We start from the raw sequence: 27473 nt of genomic DNA, 5'->3' as shown, positions 1-27473 counted from the left end.
CAAAATATTGCCTCATAAAATTAATAACTTAAAACTTGTATACTATTAAAATATGGATTATTAGCTAACATTTTATGTTATTCTAAGTGGTATCAAATAAACAAAAAGTAGTTTAATAAAATTTTGAATGTAAAACACTAAAACTTTTTATCACCCACAGTAAATGATACCCAGGGCAAAAGGTTTAAATGAAATATAAAAGTAAACCCTAAATACAATTTAACTATCTAGGTGAGAAACAATATCAAGTGTGAAGGACAAAATCAGTAAACAATGATTCAGCTGTTTGACATACTTGGTAATAAGTGCTGCATACCAGTTTTAAAATGATCATTGGGAGATTATAGTTTAAAATCAGCTCTTTCTATTGGTTATAAGCACATCCATCAAGTACATAAATTTTGCTTTAAATAACATATCTAAGTAAAAGGTGGGCACAGCTATTGTAGAGGTGTGAGAATATTCATTACTTTGTGATTTCAGAATTTACCTGTATGAATCTGAGCTAAAGATTGTTAAATAACGATGTACACATACAATGTGGTCTAGATATGCATGTACACTTCATATGAGTTATTATTCGAAAGCAATTGAGACATAACAGACAAGTTTTAAATATTTTTATTTAAAGCTTTATTTTGGTATAAATGATTTAAAAATTAAATACAATTTTTAATAATAATATAAATCATAATGCTAATTCATTAATATGCATTGAGAGTAAAGTGGTTTAACCCTTTCGCAGCAGCTCTTCCTATGGTCAGGGGTCAAAGGGCATTTCCTCATGTTTTGTAGTACTTCATTCAAAATTTTATTGGTCTACTATTTTATGAATCTATGCCAGTAAGTTCAGTATCATAATGTAGAATATAATTCAAATTTTACTATCACACATTAATTTTTTGATTTAAAAGTAAATATTAAAACAAAATTCCAAAATATTAATTTTTGTGTGTCACATGGTATGACAAATGCAGCTTTGGTTCAAATTAGATGTTTCTGATGCCTAAATACAAAGTATATACATGCCTTTAAGTACCTGCATTATAAGTAAAACATCAGGTTTTATCATTACTGACTGCAGTTTTCTAGATTAGTCACTATCTCAAAAGCATCTTATAGCAAATGGAGTCATTATAGATAGAAACCCAAATTAATAATATTGGTAAGCTATAATAATAACCTCCTATCTTGTCTGTGTTATATGCATTTGTTCACTAGAAAAAACAGAAAACATGTTAGACACGAGTGAAAGGTCAATAAAATAAAAATAATAAATATATATAGATGTATAATGTTATGCAATTAAAGCTACTCACACTAAATATTTGTGGTTATTCTGGAATGAAAAATACATGATTTATATCAAATTTTTAATTTATTATGATAGTTATGTGGTTGGTCAAAGCAATTGAACCCACAAAGAGGTACAATAAGAAATATAATAGATGAACTGTAAAAGATAAAGTTTTTCTAAAAAACAACATTAGATAATTATGTGGAGGCTATAAAGATTTGCATGTGAAATTTCACAATTTTCTGATACACAAAAAGTATTTTCAATCTTAAAGTCAACATTACTTTTCTTGTCAGATAGTCAACATTCAAAAATAAAAATGCATGACCAAACCATTGCTTTAAAAAATTTAAAACTTAATATTAAGAAATCTGATATTTGTCATACTAAAGCCTTGTAATGATTACTGATAATTTGCAAAATTTCATGAAGAAATGGATAATGTATTAAAAGTTATAATACGAAAACCCAAAATTGGTTAAGAGTTCAATCCCCATGGCTAAGCCTGTAGTGAGAATTAACTACATATTGAATGTTACCCACCTAGATTAATCTTATGACATGAAGTAAAATGAGATTAAAGAGTGCACAATCCTTGATCCTTTTCTACTTATGTTACCATAATATACTAATAAATATGTCATCAAAAGTTAGCTAATACTCAAAATTTTAACAAGTTCTTAATTTTATAAGGAAATATTTTTAAAATTCTCAATCTCCCCTATTATGAGAATTGTGAAATTTGCTCTATAGGACTTACCTTTTCTCTAACTTTTTACCTCTCCTCTGTGAAGTACAAAATTTAGTGTAAATTAGTCATTATATTATTGTTATTACTTAGGCAAAACATACTTTTTATAGACTTTAACAGTATTTTGGACAGTCAGAAAATAAAAAAAAAACCCTCTTGCTACACCTGCATTTCACAAATTGCTAATAGATCTCTCTGACATAATACTTATAACCAATAGAACACCAAATTTTTGGTTCTGTCAAGTGACATATGTAACACTTTTCTCTATTGGATTTCTTGTTTCTCATTTCCATTCTTTATTCATTATAATAACTAAAACAAAAATTATAATGTTAGTTTTGATGAAGTCAAATGAGGTAAAAGAGAGAAAAAAAAGTATCTCAGGAAACGTGTAGCTTGCATTACCCATTTGCCAAGTAATTTACAACTTTTGTGGTAGGAATATTAGTTAGGTATGGTTCCAAGGACAATAAAACCAATAAAGTTTAAATATAAAGTGTTACAAGTTTTAACTTGCTTGGGATCAACAAAAGTAGTTTCATTTTACTATTTTAAATTATTATAGAAAGGGAAAAAAGGTAACAGATTTATTTCGTATTTTTATGGTGATTATGAGTTCAGTCAAATTGATCATCCTTGAACAGAGTTAGGGTAGAGAAAATAATAAATAAAATAGGTTATTGTTTTATCAGAAAAAAAAAGGTTTGAAATTAATTTATTTAAAGGGTCTTAGATGTTACATAAATGAAATTTGACAATTTTCATATGAATAAAAATATTTTTAACCTTAATAAGAAAATAACCTTGTATCTGGAGCAGTCAACACTTTGGCTCCATGTTTATAGAAAGTTCCAATGAAAATATTTTGTTAAAAATTCTGTTTTTTTGTCTACAAAAGACTTTTAATGTCTACTGAAACCTTGAAAACTTTGATAAAGTTACAAAAAATAAATTAGAAGTATGTAAATTGTAAAGGTCAATTTGCAGCCATGAACTTGGCTGATTCAATCAAGCCTGGAGCAAGAGAGTCAAAGGGTTAAGGAGTTTTTACTAATACATTTATCATATTAAAACAAATACTGCAAAACTGAAACTGTATTGCTATGTCCATAACATATGTCTGCAACTACCTATACCCAAGGAAAATCACATAAAACTTTTATTTTTATAAAAATAAGAGTTCAGACTTCCTTTTAACTTACTTTGTGGTCTTGGCTGTACTTTTATTTAATTATTATGAGTAAAATACATAATAGTTATGCTGCTAACTTAAGCAGGTATAGTGGTTCACAAACTATATATAATGAAGAAACTCAATGGATATATTTGACTTCTGATGCATAAGAGACAATATCTGTTTGAATAACTGCATTAAAAATGCCACTAAAACTATAAAAGCATAAATTACTTTTAAGGTTATGAAGAGTTGTTTCACCTACAATTAAACAGTGTCTCTAATCCTATTAAGTAGTGAAACATTTTATGGTTAAAGTCGATAAAAAAATGTTTACCAAAAGGTGTGTCCACATTTACAGGTAACTGGCTGAGCATCAACAAACTGTACTTTGATAGCATTGTTACAGTCAGGTGTAGGGCACCATCGAAGTAGACGATTACACTACATACGTTAAAAAAGTATTTCAAGAAAGGTTTGTCAAATGGCAAAATAAAATTGGATAAAACACACATTTAGAAAAATCATACTTGCAGTAATTTACATTCTAATACATAAACATACAAAACAACAGTGTTGAGCAAGTACTTTGGTTACTGTACTTAAATTAAATAAAGTATTTTAATTTACAATTATTGATCTGAAAAACAAATAAATATAGGGCTTATAGTAATCAATACCTGGTAACTTAATGATAGCAGTACATTTTTAATTAATATCCTATAAAGTATGTGCTAAATGGCCTTATTTGCAATGATAACATGAAAAAATATTAATGTTATTGTCTTGTATACCAAAATAATTATCTGGATTTCTAATTCAGTCTAATAGAAAAGGTTGTCTAAAGCAACTATTAATTTACAAACAGTCAATACTAGAGAACTAGTCTGACTTCAATTTTGTTCCACCTTCTAATTTCATTATGTTTAAAATCAATGGTATTATCTACAGAGTACAGAAGTAAAACATTTCTACGATATATTTCACTTGTCTCAATAAGAAAGTGTAACACTTCTGAAGAGGATTTGAAATACTTACTGAACTTTTCTCAAAAGTACAGGAATATTTACCAGAGGAATGTGTTTTACTGAGAAATCTTACAAATTAATACTCATTTATATAATCATAACAGTTTGTTTTTTTAATGTCTTGGGAATAAACAATTCCCAGCTTTCACTTTCATTCTTCATACTTTATTATCATGAAGAGATATCCAATAATTATTAAAGGATGACTGGATAACACTAGTCGTCTTTCCTTGCCTTTTTTACAGCTGAATAAGTCATGTCATACTGAACCTTTAATTTTTCTTCTAGTTTAGAATTGATCAGAATTGGGATTCTTATTTATATAAAGTATATTCCCTATTGGAAACTACTGAGAATATAGCCAAGTACGATACTACTAAAACCAAACTCTAGCCCATGCTGGAATGGAACAACTAAACCCATTTGTTACTAGGTAACAATGCAAAACAAATTAATACCTGTATGTATGCAATGTTCAACTACTGCTTACTCTTACAAACAAGAAAACACATTGGCTGAGCATAAAGTTAAAAACAAATTAATGGCTTGGCCAACTAAAACTATTTGTATTTACTTCTAACCTCCATATTACAAATGCCTCCAAACTCTTTTGAGGTAAAGTTTAAAAGCTTTGAAACTTTTCATTTTATACTTCATAAAACTCCTGATATTTGGATTGTTTGAGTTACACATTGGTTTATGGGAAGGAACAGAAAAACTAACAAAATATTTACCCTTAACCTCAGTAAGTCAAAACACTTTTCTTGCAATCTAATTTTTTTTTTTTTATATTTAAAACCTTAACAAATTAATACATCTACAACTTGATTCAAATAAATATGTTGCTAATTCCCTATCAGTTTTTCAGTTTGCATATTCTTCTTACCTCAATAAAACTGTTTGTTATTAGATGTTGGTATTTTAATTTAACCTTAGGATCTGTGATAAGATTCCTGAAAGAAATACACAATTTTGATTCAATTAAATTATGAGCTTTTAAAATAAACACTAAAAATAAATATACAACCTACATAAGCAGAGGTAGAAATCTAAGTTATATACAATTAACAAGCTAAAACAATATATCCATTTTTTATCTTTTTTTTTAAAGAATGTTTTTACTTTTTCAAATCTCATTTTAGTTACATATAATATTTCTCACATGAAGAAATCAGAAAGGTATTCAAGGTATTTCAGACAAAGAAATGACTGTTGTTAATTTTACCTTCTCAATCTAAGCATGACTAAAAATTCAACTAGAAACTTTATTAACCAAAGGATTTCAAAAGAATACTTGTGCAAAATATGAAACACATCCAAGTTTTTCCAAGAAATTAATAAAACAAACACAATGAAGAAAAACATTTATATTATTTTCCGGTTCATCTGTAAAAAGTAAATATCCCAGGCATTATTTCAAGTACCATAAAGAATAGCAAAGAAATAGACAGGAAGATTTATATATTTATTAGCAAGTAAACTGTTATGAAGCCTATTGAGATGTTGCTCATTACAAATCATCCACAAACTGTTATGAAGCCTATTGAGATGTTGCTCATCACAAATCATCCACAAACTGTTATAAAGCCTATTGAAATGTTATACTCATCACAAATCAACTACAAGCTGTTATAAAGCCTACTGAGATGTTCCTCATCACAAATAAGCTACAAAATGTTATAAAGCCTACTGAGATATTTCTCATCACAAATCATCCACAAATTGTTATAAAGCCTATTGAGATGTTAGTCATCACAAATGAACTACAAATTGTTTTGAAGTCTATTACGATGTTACTCATCAAAAATCAACTACAAACTGTTATAAAGCCTATCAAGATGTTGGCTCATCACACATTAACTACAGACTGGTGTAAAGCTTTGCCTAACTGACTGGCTTAAAGTACACAAAATAGACAGGCAAAGCTGTGATATTTCATTACTAGAACAGCCAGATTTGCCGTGGTGTCAAACAAGCTTGGTTCCAAAATACTTAACATGGACAGAAATCCAGAAAAAAAATTAACAAGTGAAATGAACCTTCTTGTTTAGGGTAAGCAAAAGAGCATATCACCACTTTTGTTGTTTTTTTTAAAGTGTTACTTTTAAAATTTAATTAAACTACTTTGCAGTGTATATAAATAAACTTGGCATAGTTTAATTTTTATAGCATACAATCTTCTTTGTTTATGAAGAAATAAACTAGAAAATCAGGCCTACTTGCCATGCTTATCTATCATATCTTTTACACAAATTGCAAATAATTCTCTCTGATGTTTTCTTCAACATCATTTATAATAAACAAAAAGACAAAGACATGCAATGCTTCCATTTTTTCAAAATATTTTTGAAAGAAATAGAATTATTTAATGAATGAGTACCATCATTACAAAAAGGTAGGCTTAAGTTTCATTGATGGCTCAACATCAAATAAACAAGCCATATGTAAGTACTGAATTTTTTGTTTAAGGATATTTTATATTTATCATTACAAAACTAAAATGTAAAAATTAGAAACTTTTAAAATTAGATAATAAAAAAGAAGTTTCTCCATAAGATATGTGATTTGTCACATAATTTACATCCTGTAAAGCATGATTATTAATTAGAAATGGTTCAAGGAGCAGTAAAACAATAAAAGTAATAGACACAGATGTAAACTATTATTAGCTTTAAGCTGTTTAGGATAAATAACTGTAACTTTCTGTTATTTTTTCTAGAAAAAAAATAATTTAGATTTGTTTCACACTTCATGTGATGGTTGCATGGTCTGTCAAATTGACAAAATCAGGATTAGAGAAGAAAAAAACACAACAGGTAAAATATAAAGGTTTAATGAAAAAAATATTCACTTTAAAGAGTTTTCAGGGATTGTGAAAAAACTTTGAAATCTATAAAATTAAAGTATTTTTAACCTTTACATGAAAACTGCCTTTTATTTGGACTGTTTGACACACAGACTCCCAATATTTGTAGACAATTTTTTTAAATTTTAATTTAAAAATTCATTTTTGTTTGTAAAAGATTTGTAATATTTACTAAAAGCTTATAAAAGTTTGTGCATATACACATATCACATTACAAGTTATAATATGGATACTTTCATGGTTACCTGGAAGTCATAAGGCTAGTCAAAATGAATGAGTCTGGGTCAAGAGAGTAAAGTGATTCCAGAACCTTTAAAGAGCTCAGTGAGTCAGTATACAAGTAGATTGTACAATTACTTTACTGCTTAGCTTCTACATATAAAGAAAGCAAAATAGAACATAACTCAGAACCTGTATGGAAGATTTTATGAGCATTGTAGAGACCACACAGTTATGTAATTTTGAACTAGATACAAAAATTGGGAAAGCAGAATGGTTTTAAAGGTGTTCATACAAGAAAACTCTGTACTTTCAGTTGTAAGTATCCACAATTCTTTAGGTGACTGACTCTAAGAATGATTAAAACTGAAAATCATAACAACCATGCTGACATGAGATTTATAACTGGAACCTGCAATAATGTCTAAGGTCAGACCCACTTCAGTTAACTATACTTAAATATGAAGGCCAGAGGTAGGAATAGCAGACTAACTGCCTTTTGAGGGAGAAGAAGAAGAAGAAGAAGAAAAAAAAAAAGCCACTAACACATAAAAACACAATATCAGGTGAGAAGCTGTGGTAATGATCAGAGCCTCGTAGCACACAGTAAAAAAAGCTGCAAATATCTGATATGAAGTGGAGATTCCTAACAAAAGGAGTGTAAACCCTGAAATGGAGTGGTGCTGGAAGCTCTTGTGTAGAGCCAAAGCCTCCAAGAAGCACAGATTTCAACAATTTCAGTGCTGAGTTCCTAATTGAAGATGGGACCCACATGGTGCAAGAAAGGATTGCAAATAATATTCAGTGCCCTTTTACACTTATTCAAGTTGCTTAATGTGTGGAATATACAAAGTCCCAAAATACTTTCTTTCAGTCACTACAGGAATTAAGGCAGGTCATAGGTGGATCTTTGAATCATGGTACAGTTCCAACTAATGATAAAATAATTTTAGATAATGTAAATTTGAAAATGTTTGATTACATCCACTGAGTATTCCTTCTATCAAATAATCTAAAGGCAGTTTTCAAATGTAAGAGGAAGTTATTTGCTGATGGCATTGATTTCAATAATAAAAAGTGTGGCACTCAAGACACAGCTCTGAAAGATTTCACATTCCTTTGTGAGAGATCAAAACAGTGTTGATCCCCCATTGACTTGAAATAATCTCTCTACTAAAGAATTATGAATAATAAGTAAACAACCATGAAACCCATATAAATTGTGGTCTTCTAACACACAAAACCTCCACATGGTGTGTCATAAGCCTTCTGAAAATAGAAAAAGTTGAATTAGATAATTTATTGTGGATTATTGTCTGTGGAAACCATAATGAGTGGTTGACAGGTGGTTGTTTGATTCAAGGAACCAAACAAACAAGATAGGTATTAATCATCTCCAAAACATTACAAAAGACAGCTAGTTGAAGTAATAGGTGTATAATAATGAGGAGACTGGTAGCCTTCCCTGGCTTAGAAAAAGGAATAATAATAGTGTGATGGAATGCAGATTGAAAATTCTTTGCCTGCAAAACCTGCTTAAAAAAAAAGCAGGAGGAGATCAAGAGAGAGGTGGTGCAGCATCTCATAATGAATGTCATTGGGCAAAATTGATGTATGCCATATCAATGAAGAGCAATCTGAAGTTTCATTAGAGCAAATGGTCAGTAATAGTCATAAGGACAATCAGATCAAAAAGAAGGTGATGATCTACAGGCCTATGCTTTGATGGCTAAGAAGGCAGGATAAGAAAAATATGTACTGGAATAACAAGAAAAGCACTCACTTAGGATGTTAGCAAAACCCTGCAAAAAAGCAACTTCTTCACCATTGGGTTGCAATATGAAACAGTTTAATTCCTATTTACTTTTTAAATCTTGCTCCTAACACCCTTAAAGGTTTAAAACTAATGGTGAAAGGCTTATTGGTAGTGAATTTAACTCCAAATACCCTACTGGGTTAGATGTTTGACTTGCCAGGCATGGATATGTGCTTGCTGAAACACCATGTAGTTGTGAAAATTAAAATATATGTGAATATTCCAGGCCTATTGACAGTCAGGAGTCCACCTTAAACAAAAATACTATGGCAAATATGTCATAGGTTTTAAGAATTGTAACAACAGTTACCTGGGCAATGCAATCAGTTATTGTTTCCATGAAGTTTCAGCATCTACTAACTCCACCCACTATGGACTTCAACAAAGGAACACACAACAAATGTGATAATGCAGCAAATCCAGGGTTTTGTGAGATATTATCCCCAAACACAATGTCCATAACACCTGTGGAGAATGTAAATACTTGCACTTGATTAACCCTGGCAACAAAGAGCAAGTTCACTGATCCTAAGAGACCATAACAAGGTCATCTGCCTACAGGAATACAGGACCAAAGTCACAAGTTCTAGTGTCTTAGATATTACTCAACAACCAGGATCTTCTCACTGGTCATCACAGCAAATATGTGGTAAGATGTGTGAATCTGAGGGTAAACTGTACACACAGAGCCTTCTATAGGTAGTTCACTCACTTACATGAATCTACACTGAGAGTAAATTTGTACAATTAAAGACAAGAATCATAGACACAAAGCTTGATTTATTATACCACATGATATTAGTCAGTCTCAAATTTGGATGTAAAGAGTGAATATTCTCAAACTTCTATTTTGGTTTGAGTAGAATCTAATCAGTAAGAAGAGTGCATGAAGGATCACTCATTTTGGATAAGCATCAAATCATAATTATTAGCAGATGTAGGAATTAAGTAATTCACAGGTGAATTGCTGACAGATCACCAAGAAGCAGCAAAGATTATGCATGATTCTGTCTTATAACTCTAGAAAATTTTAATGAAGTTTTTTTAATGAATAAGAAGTTAGTATTTAAATGTTTACATATTAATATTGAAGTAATCTTGCTATCTGTTAATTATCCAACTAAACACCCAGTCAGAGGCTTCAGCAGTTTAGGCACAGCCAGCCTTAGAACTGACCAGAGAAATGAACATTAGTCAGCAGTATTTTATGCCTATGTAGTTATTCTAAATTAAATACATGAATTGGCTGTTATGACTGTAATTTCCCAAAGTTGCAAGTCTGGAGTGGAAAAAGGCATGCAACACATAAGGCTTGAAGTTTATAATTTGTAACCTAATAAGCCAGCCAATAGGTCATTTCTACCTACTAACAAAATCATGTGAATTTGCTCAATACCCCTTATCGTTTTGAATTTCTTCACTCAATCAAAGATTTTTGACTTTATATTATGCAATTTCGTGAAAAGTAATTTTGCGTATTAGTTTATTTGAATTTCTTAAGCTACATTTATAGCATTTCAGAAAAACAATTTCTCATTACACAGTTCATTCCAATTTTATCTGCAGAGTCCCCCTAGTTACCAAGTGTTTTAAAAGTGCAACTTTAAAATTTACCAAAAGAAAGTTTTTATGCATGTATAATCAGTTGCAGGAGAATTTCTGCAAACCTAAAAAAACAAAAAAACTACTAAGTGTATAACAACAACAAAAAACAAAAAATATATAAATCATTGAACAGAAACAACAACAGGAAGTGAATATTCATATTTGTACTTTTAAATTTTTAAAAGTTCTTGAACTATTTGAAGAAAAATACCCTTGGGGGGATTTTTTCTCATGTCTTTTTTTGCATTGCAATGTAATGTTGAAAAGGCTGTATTTTAAGAAGTGATAACAGTTACAAATATATACAAATGTCCAACTTTTAAAAATCAGCATATAAGTATGACTGTAAGCAATTTTCATTGCTATAAATCTTTCAGTATATTTGTTCATAAACTTAAGAAGTATGAAATACTGACAACAAATAAAAAGTATAAAACAGGAAGATGGCTCTATGATGTATAACCATGAATTAACAATTTTTACCTGAACAAAATTAAATCAAGATAAATCCTAAAATCGAAGGTAAAATTTTTCTTGCTTACATGACTGTCTGGTCATCTACCAAGATGTCACATCCATGAGCAGCACAAGATATAGTCTGTCAAGTACACAACACATGCATATAACAATTATTCTATTGTAGACCAAACTAAAATACATCACAAACTTAATAATACAAATCTTTTCACAATTTATTCATTACTTTACTAACAATTTTACTTTGCCAATGCATTTATTAAGATTGAGAAAATAAATTAAAATTTTGCTATTGAATAAATTTCATCAAAACATTGAAACTTATTAACCATGTAGTAAAATGCATATATGTAATACATATATTTCAAAGATAGGAACAAATGTATATCTTAACAGTTTCTACAATATTATCATTCACAAAGTTTTGGAAAAGACTAATTAAACTTGTGTAAGTGGGTTGGAATTCAATGCTTCTTCAGAAGCTGATATTACAAACTACATTTTCTTCATACATCTGTCATTTACATATCTGAACATAATAACTTTACAATTAAAGTATTTTTATTAACTTAGAAATACCAAATAATCTTTTACATATCTCTCACTGATCGGTTTATTACAGTGAAAGACTAGTTTAGTACAAATTTAACAGCTGTTAAATCACTGAATACTACTTAGTCCACAAAAAAAGAGCAAACAAAATTATTATACCATATGTTTTTTTACTCCTTGTCAGATGTGTTCGGTAACAAACTAAACTGTTTATTACACTACACAATTTTTCTATTCAATGGAAAAAACTTCATGATGAACAACCATACCAAAAGACCATTAAAATAACAATCAAACTAAGTTTTCAACATGATGTTACACTGACACCAAATGCACTAAACAGTTAAAAGGTCTTTGACTATTTTCCCCTTGCACTTTTAACATGTATTAATATGATTTTGGACCTTTGTACTTCATCCTATTCTGACAACTTCCAAGGAAACAACAGACCCAAATCATTGTTCACTGCATGAAATCAAGTCAATAATAATCCACAAGTTAAATAACAAACTGGGAATTTAAAAACCTGCAAGTAGGGATTGCAAAAAAGTAAAGAAAAAAGGCTGGAGGTATCGTAGACATTAGTCACTCAAACTGAAAACTCCTGATTTAGCTCTATGCTATTTCTTGGAATTACATTCTTTTCTGCCTATTTTCAAAGTGATAGTTTTATAGAATTGAATTGAGGGAGTCACACACATCAGGAGAGAGAGTGTCAAACTCTATATTTATTATACTATTAGTGAAGGATTGTTGCACATTTGTTGTATAGTACATGGGAGTTCAATATTTTTCCATATAGAAGGCAGCACCAAACAAGAATAAGCGCAAGTGGAAGTAATGTGCTTTATCAGGAAAACATCTTTGTTAGTGAAATTCTTTGGTACATAATATATGCAAATTTTCTGTGCCCATGCACACATATGTAGCATTGTAGATAAAGCATTTTGAAAGTCTAATTTTCTCAAAACAAAATATATTAAGAATAGCAACCAAAAAATAAATTAATTAAAAGTACTGACTATTTAAACCTACCTGACCCATTCCTTCTTCCATAATTTTTGTTGTGAGATATTCTGTCCAACAATCAGTACAAAATCGATGACCACAAGCCAATCCCCGTCATTTTCTTTAGTAATTAAATAATTGCATAAAGTAAAAATTAGCCAAAATTACCCAGTTATTAAAAGCAACAAAAATACAAAATAATTCAGTAGTTTTTGAATTAACTTTAAAATAACCACACTGTTTTGCTTGTTCAACTTCAGTTTGACTGCACGAACTAATACACTTTCCTTCATTTGCAGTCTTTTGTTCACTTTTAGCCATAGAGGATTTTAAATTGTCCTCAACATATAAATTTTTTTACATTCATTCATGGCATATCTCTTAATACTCAAAAATGGCATGGATCTTACATCTGCATGTTCTTGTATGCAAACAACCACCTAATAAGGAGCCAATATAATCTAAAAACATTTAGAATATTCATATTCATATACCTTAAAGAAAGGGTCAGGAAGAGCTAATTTCAATTAGCTGTTGGTATTTTCAATTTACATTTGTGGAATAAGCATTCCTAACTATTAGTCTTATGATTTATTTTGACCATCATTTTTCATATCCTGATAGTTGGTAAACTTTAGTTTATGATGTACTACAGATGGACCATTTTGTATCTCTAATTTCCACACAAAATTGCAAAATGTAAATTGCAACTGTGAAAGTGGGAGATGTAAGTACAAATTATTGATAAACTTTGATGATGAGAAAACCCACTTGTAGAGAAAAATATATGTAAAAACGGCTGGTTTGGGTTGAGAAAATTTTTATGTAGAGGAGCGAAAAAATATATTCAAACATCTAAGCACACCCTCTACATTCCTGCACTCAGTTACACAACCCCCTTCAAACACATGGTCAGCTATCAGTCAGTTACCTCTTTCTTTCATTGTGAACCTGACGATGATGGAAGAAAGTCGAAACGTTGTTCACTCCTCTACATAAAAAATTTTCTCAACCCAAACCAGCCATTTTTACATATATATTAATAAACTTTGGAGTTATTAATTTACTATGTGACATGTAGTTTTACCAGTATTAAGACATGTAATAAATTTCAGGTTTCCAAAACATAAATCTATTACTACTTAAAAAAAATTCCATTTTACATATTATAAGAATAAGTTGGAATTAGATTATCTGCAAAAATGTGCCAGATAGAACATTGAAATTTCTTAATTTTAAAGTATGCATTAAACTTCTATTATTCTATACAGTACTTACAGCTTAAGACAAATTTGTTAAATTTTGAAATAGAAACTGCAAACAGACAAAGACATCAAATGACAATTAAAAGAAAATTTTCCATTTTTCAAAAGCAAGTTAATCAACTAGTTTACAAACATCTGTTTAATTATATATATCATATTACTTCAGATTTCAGAACCCTCTATTTAAAACCCACCCCACTTTTAAAATGGATTTCAAGGAAAAAAAGATTGGATGATTATTAAAAAGGAATAAATATGTTTTAAAAGATGAAACTTTGTAGAATGGACAGCAACTGCCTGTTGTGGAGACACAAGTGTAGAGGATGACATTTCAAAAGTCTTCCACAACAGGCAGTTGCCATCCATTCTACAAAGTTTCATCATGAATACTTTGCTTAAAAAATCTATCAAAGAACATGTTTTAAAAGAGTTTATTAATGAATCAAAAATGTTAATAACATACTTAAAATGAAATATGATAAAAAATATATAAAATGTACAGGAAGTTTAAATTTTCATTACAATAATGTTCCATCCTGCTTTCTTTATTTAATCAGAATGCTACTCTGATGTTTCTTCTGACTCACTGTTATATTCTGAAATTGAAGCATCTTCATCGCTTGATTCACTACTGTCCCAAATAATGTCATCTTGCATTCCATCTTTCAAACCTTCAAAATTTGATAGCAATTTTTGACTAATTGTTATCCTTCACCTTGCTGATAAATTTTCTCCTTTCATAAACTTCTTACACCAGCCATGACTAGCTTTCAAAGAAATACCACTATTTCCTACACATTATTTTGCTTTCAACATTAAGACTTCCCTTGTTACAGGCATTTATTTTGTAACTCTCCAAAATATGTAAAAGGGCAGTACCAATTTCAGAAAGTCTTTCTTTTCTTGGACCATAAAACAACTTTGTTTTCATACCACACTAACGCTGTACTTTTGCCTCACTCACTGTATACTTTTTCTGACTGCACGATTCCCGATCTGTTTGGTGCACAAAATAACTTTTCTTTTAAATTCAGCATCATACGTAAAATTCTTTTCCAAGGGTGAAAAATGAAACAAAAATAAAAAACACAATAAAATGGCATCTTAACAACAGGAAAGTCAGACAAAGACTGAGGAGGGTGATACCAACTACACCACTAGAGGCAATGACATTGGCAAATTTGATGTTTCATACATGTATATTTAGTCTTTCTAAGCTGAGTTCTTTTTAAAATATTATCCAATCTATTTGTTAATGCAGGATTTTTTTGAAAATCTTTGTTGTTCAATGAAAATAATGTTTTTCAGACTTTGAAAGAGCAAAGAATATACCTCAAATTTAAGATACTCCCTAATTTTCAGTTCAGAAAAAAGTTACCTTAAATTTGAAGTAATACAGTATATATGTATGTATACACACACACATAAAATTCTGGTAAAATGTAGAAATAATCATTTTGGATTTTGAGAAGAGATTCTCACAGACCATCCTGATAAAACAGTTAATTTTCTCAATCACCATTTACTAAAAAATCCTAAATATGAGGGTTTGTTTTATTGAATTTTCGATAGTTACTTCAGCAATTGTTTAAACAAACTATTTGTTGGAAAAGTAAAATATCATTCAACAGAATATAAAAACAATTAGTTTTTAAACATCATTTTATTGAAATTGAGTATAGATTCAACTTAATTTTTATTACAATAATTCACTTTATGAGGCCACTGCTATGGTAGTTTCTTCTGTTGGTTGAATTATTTAGTAAAAGGAAGAATGCAAAGTCTAGTTAACTTAATGACTTCAGCTACAAGTCCTATGACTTTATGTAACTAACCTAATGTTCACTGATCATCAAGCCTAAGATATTAATCCTTCTTACTAGCTTACCTTCTCAAAAATTTGGTAATTCTTGTGTTTTAACAACTGTGTACAAATAACAAATCAAAAATTTACAAAACTGAACTAAATAACTGTCTCACAGTAACTTTTAAAAGTTACACCCTAAGTAATTGATAATATTCAAACCAAGTAATTTACTAACTTCACTTACTAAGCCAATAATCAATGCATTCTAGCAGTAACTCATAATTTATGCTACTCAAGGTGTTCTTAAACTATGGAAGAATTTCATGTCATTACTCATTACTCATCATGTGAAACTAAAACACCATTCTGATCAGAAAAGCAATAAAAATTAGAAAAAAAAACACTGGATATAACACTATTTGTGTTTTAAGAGTCAATACTGAAAAAAAAAATCAGGAATACAGCTTGCAAAAGAAAGTTGCCACAAAATACAACATAATTTTAAAAATAAAAACAGGGTAAAACAGCATTTTACAGAAAACATGACAAAGAGAGAGATAACAGCACACAAGTTCCGTGTCACTTTAGCTCACTTAGAATATCAATAAACAAATATTTTGGCAATTACAATGATAAGGTAGAAGATGTATTATGTTTACACTTATTGTCACACAAATAATAACAACAAATTATATTTCATTCACCTCATAACTTAAATTTTTCAGTTGTTTTATTCTGAGCTACCTTTTATCTTATAGTTGCTTCTTTCAAATGAAAAAGTTTGAAATTATTTGTTCATAAAATTATGAAGTGTATTAAAAATGGATAAAATGGTGGTATGGTTCAACTACCATACCTGTTTATGTTTCAGTCAATTAATTACAATGCTAACCATAAAACTCTATAGTAGTATTTATATTAATATGGACCCATTTTGTAATTTCAAATATGTTTACATTACCTTGATCCTAGTGATTCTGAGAATTACATAATATTACATTTTATACATACACTTATACAAATAGCCTTTAAAGGTGAAGTATGAAATAAAACTTCAGTTAACATCTTACTGCTAATACATCAATTCCTTGCATAACGAAGTTTATTCATTTTACAATATCCTTTGTTATATAAGTATGGGAAACATGTTAAAAGCCTAATTTTTTCCAAGACCATCGTAAGTTAACATTTCTGACTTTAAAAACACTTTAAAAAATTAAAACACTAATGTATTTGACAAGTAAATATTATAAGAACCTGATAAAGGATTAAAATTAATTGAAACATAGAAGAATATGTAAATAAAGCATAAAAATATTCATACATTAAAACAATTCTTGCCTTAGGCTAAGAAGATGACTGGCTTAAGGGGGTGATGAAAAAGTTTTGATAGGATAAATTTAATTTTTGGAAGAATCTCCTTCCATTATAATCTCTGGAGGTTCAGGGAAGCTGCAGGAAAAGAGATTTACCAAGTTGCTGGATACTGATGGCTCCAATCTTGGTTTTTTTTTCTAAAGAAGCTGTCAGAAGTGTGCTGTCTTCCACTTCTCTGTTAATAACTTCTTAAAATAGGACACAACTTTGTCATCACACTGACAGATTGGAAGCTTTGTCTGCTCTATGGGTGAATGTCTACCAACATATTTCTTGACAGCATCCCAAGAGTTTAAAAGTTCATTCAGCTATGAAGCTGTCAAAGCACCATCATTTTCTTGTTCTTCCTTCCCAGTGACATATTCAGTGAAGCTGTTCAGTTCTTACAAGTCCTCTGAGATGAGCTGCCTGTTGTGAGAGTTAAACTCTTCCACATCATACTGGTCCACTTCTAGCCCAATAGATTCACCAAGTGAGACAATTTCTTGTTGTACAGCAGCAACATCCTCAAATCTTTCAATCCTGCTAAACTGCTGATGAAAGAGGTCTCCATGCAATGTTCAAGCAATGCATTAATACTTCTTGCTATGCTGAGACACTGGTTCTTATAGCCTCTCAAATGCTAAACTGAGTTTTCCCAAACTCTTTCAGTGTTGGCCCTTCTTCATGTGATGTAGTCTCAAAACACTCAAGAAAAGCCTTCTTGAAATTACATGACTTTATGTATCTAACGCAACATTCACTGATCAACAAGTCTAAAAACTATATTAATCAGTTAGGAGTGCTCTGATTGGCTGAAATTGGCAACAAATCAATATGTGAAAAAATATTCATTGTGTGAGTCAAAGGTACCTATTTCATTGATTTGGTACATAAGGATTCACTTTTAAATTAATAAATTCTAAATCTGCAAGAGATCTCTTTCCACAACCACAGCAGAGCAAACTATGTAAACAAAAACAGTCTGGCTCTTGAATGTGGCCATCACTTACTGATTCACAGAATGGATTAAAGATGTGGTGTTATGGAGGCAGGAATCTTAGCTTTGATGGTAGGAAATCTAGCTATCGAAGGGAAGCAAGTTCAGGGTCATAGCTAGGTGTACTATTCAAGAGTAATAGAATTGTTGCTTCTACCTCCTTCTCAGTTATATACTTCTTCATAGAGAGGCAAAAAAATTTCAGAAGCCCATTCATAAAACAACTTCCTGGTCACCCATAACTTATGGCTGGATGTCCAATAGACCATCTATTCACTTCTGATAACTTTTTGTTGCTAAAACACCCTTGATTCTCAAAATAGTACAAAAGCCTGAACTTCAATTTGAAATTTCTTGATGCATTAACCCCCAACAACAACATAAGCCTATCATTTTAGAGCTTATGGACTAGCAAAGCATTTTCTTCCCTGATGATGCAAGTTCTCTAGGGGTATCTTGTTCAAAAGATTCCAGTTTTGTTCACCTTAAATATTGTTGAGGCAAATAGCCTTCCTCCTCTATTAATTCAACAATTTCCACTTTGAACTTTTCTGCAGTCTCCTTATCTGCACTTGAAGCTTCACCAAACCTAACCACAGAATGAATCCCACTTTGCTACTTGAACCTATCAAACTAACTCTCATTTGCCTGAAAATATTCAAAAATGTGACCTGAGAATTGAACTGATTCATATTTAAGGTGATCAAAAATGGTTTTACCCTTCTCACAAATCATACTGCTATCTATGAACTCACTTTACAGTTGCCTATCAAGAATCCAAAGCAACAGCAGCCTTTCCATTTCAACAATTCTCTCCCTTCCTTTAATGACTCTGGTTTGGGCATCATACACTTTGGTAGCTTTAATTTTCTCTTTATTTATGATTGGCCCCCTTTTTCTGAGTTCTCAACAATTTCCTGCTGTACCTTAAGGTTATGCAATTTCTACTCTTATACTTTTATGAATTTCCTTTAGCAGCCATTGGGATCACAAAAAATTGACCTTTAAATTGATAGATTCAATAAAATCACAGACTCTGCAAGACACCTCTTTTCACAGCACAACAAATTATGTAAACAAGACAGTCTGCCTCCAAATACTCATAAATGGGGGTCACTTATTAGCTGAGGCAATAACATTTAGTTAGAAGTGCTGTTATTGTCCAAAAATGGCACAATTTATTGAGTGGAAAAAATGCATTGTATTAGTCAATGGGGCCTAAGAGAGGTTATTTGTTACCAATGGCATTAGTATGTAATGGTTTACGATACTTAATTTCTTTGTTTTAACAGATCAAAAATACAAAAATATTTCAAGACTACAAACATGTCAAGTTTTTTCTACAAGGCCAGATTCTTTATAAAAGATGTAAATTTGAGCAATAAATATACAGAAAATAAAATACTTGTTTTAAAACAATATATTCAAAACAAGTCAAACATATGTACAAATATTTGTTACACTATTGGTTATCACAGTTGTATCCAGAACTTGAAATAATTCTCTCTCTATTGTTAAAACCCACAGTTACTTTATAACCCAACTGACAAGATGAATTATCATTATTTCTTCGCTACTCTTTTATCACAACAGATTAAGTGTAAGATTCACTTACATTTCCCTGTGAGTTACCATAATTATATTCAGAACTTTCAATAGTTCTCTTTTATGTCCACAGTTCACACAGGCTGGTTCAATTACTTTAGAATCCAATTCTTGTCGATTAAATTCTAAAGTAATTGAACCAGCCTGTGTAAACTTTGGACATAAAAGAGAATTATTGAAAGTTCTGGATACAATTAAGTAATATCTTTTTACAGGACAAATTCTTCTTCTTTATCGCCATTGTTACAATATAAACTGTGGAATTCTCACTTATAAATTACCCATAACAGCTAAACTGACAACCTTGCAGTTTATCTTCACTTTCATTATCTTAACTTCTTACTTGCACTCTTTTTATTTCAACATATTTATAATATGCAACAGAAAAATCTAGAAATATTTAGCCATATAATGACAACAATATTTACATAACAAGAAAAACTTAGAAGCTTTGAGTAATATGACAAACAGTATTACAAGAGCTTAGTACAAAAAAAATACCATATATACAACTTGTACAGTTATGTAACATAACTTCTTAAAACTATCACTTTTAAAATAATTAACTTTAAAAGTCTGGTTATGCAAACTAAATAATCACTCTCAAGCTAAACAGTTAAACTACAATAATCCATAAAAATTGGCAATGAGTAAATTTAGATTTTTTTTGTACTTCTCAACATATCCTTAGTATGTCTTCAAAGTGTGTATGTGTATATGTCAAATAAAAAGTAGAAATGTTAAAATAAGTATTGTTTGTTTTTTTAAAATTAAGCACAAAGCTACAACACACTGGGCCAGCCAAGGGTATCAAACCTGGTTTGTAGCATTGTAAAGTCCACAGACATACCTCTGTGCCACTATGGGGCTAAGATGAGTATCTATAATAAAAGAGCATGTCTGTTGGTCTCTGTGTGTGTGTGACTACCAAAACTTCAAGAGGAAAGAACCTAGAAATCTGAAATTTTGCACACATACAAGTGGACTCTAAAGGTGCAAATCTAGGTATCATTACTTATCTATGTGCTTGCACTTATGTATATTTTAATGTGAAAAACCACATAGAAAAGAAATGTGACTACTATAGCACCAAGAAGAACAAACTTTGAGTACTAAAAGTTTACACCTATATAAGTGGACCCTGAGGGTCTGCACCTCAGTGTTATTACTTACCCATGTGCACACAAGCACATCTTTCTAATGGAGGAATCTAGCAAAAAAAAAAGAAAAAGAAACTGTTCCTTATATTACTAGTTAAAGATATGAATCACAAATAGACAGACCTGCATAAGCATGTATGTGCATCTTTTTACTGAGGCAATCTAGTAAAAACCAATATAGGAAAGAAATGGTTACATAAACAACTTAAAAGTGGATTTTGGTAACAATACATTTCAACAACAGTTTTTATATTTTTTATCTTGTTAAGAGGGTAAATGATGAAAGTATAAAATGAAATGTATAAATAACAGCACTGAACAAAATCTGTTGTTTTCTAATGTAGAGGTTCCATTACTTAAGAGATTTTTTTTATTATCTGTTTTTATTATTTAATTTTAAAATCAGAGGGAAGATTGCCTTTATAAACATACCAGTATATAGGTTATATGATTATGCTAAAATTGGTTTAGCATACAAACAATGAAGTAGTTATCTAGAATAAATCAACCTAATAACCTAAGTGAAGCTGGGTACTTTCGCTAGTGTACAATAATACAAGTTTTCATTGTTGTGTGGTGTAACATACTTATATCTGCTTTATAATTTCTATTTATTTTTCTACTTATAAATTGCAGTATTAAAGTTTCACCAAGTACCCTTATTTCTGCAGTGCATCTAAGTTATTCTTCACTCGACTTTTTTAAAATTTCAGACAATAAACATGTATAATTTTATTAATACATAATACATCACTAATAATTGTGTATTATTAATTAATCCTTTTGCAATGAGCTTGGTGTAATATACACAAGTTTGTTTACACATTTACACTATAACTTTCAATACACAATGTATATCTTCATAAAACTTGGTAGACTTTAAGTAAAGGTCACAAGTATTTTGTGGAAAAAAATCAGATTTTTTAATGAAAAATATTTAATAAAGGTTTGTTTGTGAATATAATCTGTTTCATTACTGGTCTGAGTACAAAATGATTTCATGTTATGGTTAAAAAAACTATTCTTTGTCCCAAATATCTCAAATATTATTTGTGCTATCTCTAAAACCACCTAAATACATTTCTGATGTTTGTTTTCAGTAAGACTTTATATTTTATGCTATTTTCTATACTCTAACTATGTAGAGTATGTCACTTGATCAACCTCACAAACATCATAAAAAATTAAGAAACAAATATAAATTATGCTTTTTACATGTTAGAATGACATATTATAACATAAAAATACAAATGTTTAGTCTTAGTAATTTAAATCTCATAACACTGTATGTGAATATATATATTAATAATTTTTTTATTATACTCAGCTTCCAGTCATGCCTAACTAACATTACATAACTTGCACTGATGGGGTGCATGTGTGCTCATTATGCATCCAACAATATAAAACTGACCTTTAGTCTTTCTTGTCTTTGCTATGTTTTAGTGGACTAGTATTTTGTGATATGCAGCTACATTTCAATTATTATACATCATATATATGTATATATATATTATTACTAATTAGAAATAAGTTATTAAACTTATTTTTCTTAAAATATAAAACAATAAATCAAGAAGTAAAGCAAACAATTATTTCTTCTTGTTACAGCCTTTGTACTTGGTTGTTGCTGGACACAGTTTGCTAAGTCTTTCAAAATTTTACACGTGGAGGATATCAAACAAAATTTCTTTTAGGTTTTACATATATAGGTGAATAACCAAAAAAAAAAGATCATAAATAACTACACTGACAATACAGAATTCCACTATAATTTATTAAGCTTAGAAACTACAATTTATTTAGATTGTAAAAAATATGAAACTTTGAGCAGACTAAAGAAATCTATCTCCTTGAAAACATGGATCAAAAGAAAGCTGTAGCTTTTTAAAGATTAAAATGGCTGAGAAAACCACTACAGGAACATTCTAAACTGTTGATTGATTATTCTCATGTCGTATATTGTAGTAAGAGTATATATGGGAGTTTCAAAAAGATGAAAAGACTTGAATGGGGCCACCATGTTTGATTCAGTACAAAAGTCATATCATAGCAAAATAAAAAGGTATGAGGTTCTTATTTTATATTGTAGCTTATCAATATTCATAATTTAAGTTCCTAATTTGTACAAAATTATAGACTTAGTATTTTGATACCACAAACATCTAATTTTAAACAGTTCTGCATTCTATGTACCATGTGACTCACTAAAATCTATCTTTAAATAAGTTTTCTTAATACTAACTTTTAAATTAAAAAATTAACTCATACATAATATTAAAGTTTGAATTATAATCTACAATATGATTTCAAACTTACTGATGTTATTTCATAAAATAATAGTTCAATAAAACTTTGAATGCAAGTCAACAAACATGAAGACATGGTCTTTGAACCATGATATATTGTGAAAGGGTTAGTATAATAATCATGGGTGGGAACAAAAATGTTGCCATCACTAAAAGCTTCTGAGTGTTAACAAACAAAAATCACTAGTAATAAGTTTGAGGAACTAAATCACTGTGAAGGTGTGGATGTATTAAAAAAGATTACACAAATATGAAACAAAATAATAATAAAATGTAAGGAAAACAAATTTGAAAATTTCTTTTTATTTTACAAGTTTTCATGAAAGACAAATAGTTAAACTGTACAGGCTATGAAAGCCTGTACAAACTGACGAAAGAGTGCTAGCTGGAAACATCAACATATGAAAACTTTGTGACTGTTCAACCTATTTTTTAATACAGGTTTTCATACTCAAGAACTATCACCTCATGTCTTACAAGCCAGATATGCCCGATTATCTAAGTTTAACTAATGGAAAAACATTTACCCCACAGAGAACATAAAATTATTTAAATAATTTTTATTATGAAATTAATAGCATGGGTTTGTACCATTTTTTCAACTTAACAAAAAGTCAAGAAAATATAACTCACCACTACCAATCAGTAAAAGCTATAAAAGCATCTTTTGTGACTAATTTTCACTGGTTGGACAATCAACTGAATTACTTATAAAAATAAATTAGTGTTATGAAAAATAGCCAATTAATTTATCATGAATATAATCAACTAATCTCTGTTCTATCAAGCAATCAAAATATTGCCATCATGATTTATAATTATTATTTTTGATTAATTCAAGGTTTCTCAGCTTAATTGCTTAGTTACAGTTCATAAAACTATCAACTGATCAAAATTAGTTTCTGGTAATTATTATTTTAGATTATTTCAACTATTAAGACTCATGTGAGAATAATGTATTAGTTTAACAAAACTGTTTAATAAGCCTTAAATTCATCAATCAGAAAATTCCTCTAATCACCCAAATCTACTTTATTACACATTATATCAAATATTTGAAGACAGCCAACTCACCACAACTGGGATTTCCCTGAGACATATCTCGCATTCCTCAGTAATAGTTAACCCTGCACGTGTTGTTCTCTGAAAATAAAATATTGATAGTAACAAAACATGCAAATTCCCCTTAATGAAATATATAGTTTGCCATTACTATCTTCTCATTAATACTTTCATTACTTCTCTTAAGTTTTCAATTATACTTGCCACACGTAAGAAATTTATTCTCAAAAAGGACAAACAGAGTATAACTAGTATGACATCCAGCTGAATGTGTGAATACTATTTTTTAAAACCCTTGTTTGACTTGAAAAACCCATAAAGAAATCAATGAACATATAAGTAGACCTGGGCTGGTAATAATGCTCCAATTAGTATATATGAACATAAAGCACAAACTGAAATTGAGATATTATTACAAGAACTACTAGTTCTAATAACTAAAAAACAATGTTAGTTGTACTGAAAGAAAAGGTTTTAAAATGTTCTTTATTTCTTCTACTTAAAATTTGCTAAACACAAAATAAAATTTTAAGTCAAAATTGAAACAAAGCTGTTAATGCACATTATTCATAGTTTGTGTGTGCAAAAATAAACAAAAAAGATTTTCCTTTCCAAAAAATGAAAGCTTTGACACCATTAAACCTTGCCAATTACTATGACTGCAATAACCTAGGTGCTACAAATGTTGTGTAGCCTAATGCCCACTGGAGATGTTTAATATAATGTTTGATTACAAAACAAGAAAGATTAAAAATTAAATTATAAACATTTTAACATATCAACTTATAATTTATAGTATTTTCACAGTTCCATTGCTTCAAAGAGGTAACTTGTGTGAAGGTAATGTTTCTTTAGTATTATGGTATGATCTCTACGACAGAGAATATAAGCACCACAATTTATCCTTTTATTGGGAAATTTGTAAACTTTGTCTATTATATATAGTCACCAATACTTCAGTTTACATGAATTTACATTTCTGTAGCACAGATAATTTTAAAAACTGCACTTTTACATGCTTCATTATGAACAAAATAACCTCATATTAAAAACTGTGCATACTGAATGTTTTCAGAAAATAAATATTAAATGGATACAACTATCAGTCTAAATCATTTCTTTAGTTACCTTCAATTAAATGCTCATTTATGTTTAAATTTGCTTCACTGTTAAAGAGTACAAGTTCATAAACACTCTGATAATATATATAAATTTTTGATCCTGAATTTTTTAACCTTCCATAATTTGTTTTCTCTAAAACTAGACAGCTTTACAAGCACACATACATTGTTTTTTCAAAAATTATAAAAACCCATTTCTAAATATTTAAGTTACTAGTAAGCAGCATGAATTAAAATTTCTATTTAGACAATATTAAAACATGTGAAAACAAAGCAGGATTTTATCACTTTACCCTCATTATAGTTTGTAAGTTAAAATTATTGTACCTTAAAATTTGAAATTCCATTTCTTACATACACTGATTTAATCAATGGCATAAATGAACATAGCTGAACTCTTAGCTATATGTTTCATGAAAATTAAAATTACACTGCATTTTATATTCTTAAAAGAATAGAACAGACAATAATAATTTGGTATTAAAACTTTCTCCCTGTTTTGAGTGAAACTCTGTGCTAAATGTAGGTCCTAACTTCTAAAGTAGCAGTAGATTCAGGACTGTTAACAACATTATTATTGTTTAAAATTACCTCTGGGTGCATGGGTGGAAATCAAAATGCATGTTACAACCTTTCAATTACATTTAAAATTTCAATAAATTTAAGTCAATGAGCCTGGAATGAAACATAGTTCATACTTAATATTTTAAATAAGCATTAATTTCTTAATTTAAAAAAAAAATATTAAACTTGTTGATGATTATAAGGTCTTTGGTGTTGCTGGTTGTGAGGAAGATGCTGTTACTTTACAAAAGAATTTGGATTAGTGACTTGGCAAATAAATGGCAGATGGGTTTTAATTATAATAAATGCAAGAGGGTTATCACAGATTGAATTATAAGTATAATTTAGATGGAAATAACCTTAACAAATATGAAAGAAAATAATTTTGGTGAAGTGACTGATCGATCTCTTAAGCCATCCAAACAGTGTGCTATTGCAAGAGGTAAGGCAAATAGGATTTAAGGTTGTATCTAAAGATATATTGAATATGTGTCTAGAGAGATTATAATTTCATTGTATGGATCATAGGTTAGACCACAGTTGGAGTACTCTGTTCATGAACAACACTGAATTATTGGAAAGGGTTTAGAGGCGAGTCACTAGAATAGTGTCTGGTTGTCGTGAAAAGGGGTTAAGAACTCCGAAATTGTTTTCTCTTGAAAAAGAGGTTTGAGGTATTTAAGATTGTTAATGAAATTGATAGTTGATGTTACATCTAAAGTAAGATGGCAGGGCAGTCTGCCCTGCCACTTTTATGTTATGCTCTGCTGCCCTTTTTGAACTAGCCATTGACTAATTGCTGTGCCCTACTGCCTTTCTAATCCATTAATTATAATCTGTTAGGCATAAGTTGTTTATACATATAGAATAAATGGCAGATATGTGTATGGAAAAATTGTACTGAATGCAGAAATGAAATAAAAACATCTTGACTTCTGTAAATCATCTTCTGATTACAAAATGAACTTTAAAGTGGTAACATGTCACAAAAGCAGATGTTAACTGAATCAAAAATGAAATCCCCTGAAGCATCTGGTTACCTGACTTCCAACAGAACATGCAAAGTGCAAGATGTTGAAACAGGCACTAAATGTAACTGTAGAAATTTGCTTTGATAACACTGTATTGTTTCATAAAAATCAAAAGTGTTGGTAAGGCTTCATTTCATGTGTTAAATAGAAATTAAAGCAATTTGAAAACGAGGGGTAAAATCACCAAATTGAATACTACATGAAATCCTTTCTCAAAGAAAAAATATATTAATTTAATTAATTTTTTATTTTTGTTGCTGTTTAATTACTACTGTTTTATAGTATTTTTAGCTAGATTTGTATTAACAAGTTGGACAAAATTTGTCACAGCACAATCACAAGAAACCACCTGAAAGTTAAAACTGACCACAAACTCTTACCGATTAAAAAGTTTGAC

At 29.7% G+C, this 27473-nt stretch overlaps 1 protein-coding gene across 1 annotated transcript in view; it reads right to left on the bottom strand.

The window, feature by feature from the left end:
- The window catches only part of LOC143258483 (E3 ubiquitin-protein ligase arih1-like), a 68180-nt gene that overhangs the window by 17565 nt on the left and 23142 nt on the right, over positions 1 to 27473 (bottom strand). The window contains exons 4-9 of the mRNA XM_076517533.1: positions 24379 to 24441; positions 17050 to 17063; positions 12824 to 12908; positions 11302 to 11357; positions 5140 to 5206; positions 3563 to 3669 (exon numbers count right to left, since the gene is read on the bottom strand). Of these exons, the coding sequence (XP_076373648.1) occupies positions 3563 to 3669; positions 5140 to 5206; positions 11302 to 11357; positions 12824 to 12908; positions 17050 to 17063; positions 24379 to 24441 (392 nt within the window). The remainder of the gene's footprint in view (positions 1 to 3562; positions 3670 to 5139; positions 5207 to 11301; positions 11358 to 12823; positions 12909 to 17049; positions 17064 to 24378; positions 24442 to 27473) is intronic.

Source organism: Tachypleus tridentatus, chromosome 8 (assembly GCF_004210375.1).
Source record: "Tachypleus tridentatus isolate NWPU-2018 chromosome 8, ASM421037v1, whole genome shotgun sequence".
Taxonomy (NCBI): Eukaryota; Metazoa; Arthropoda; class Merostomata; order Xiphosura; family Limulidae; genus Tachypleus; species Tachypleus tridentatus.
Note: the sequence above shows the minus strand (reverse complement) of the source record. Positions and strands in the feature narration are given on the sequence as shown.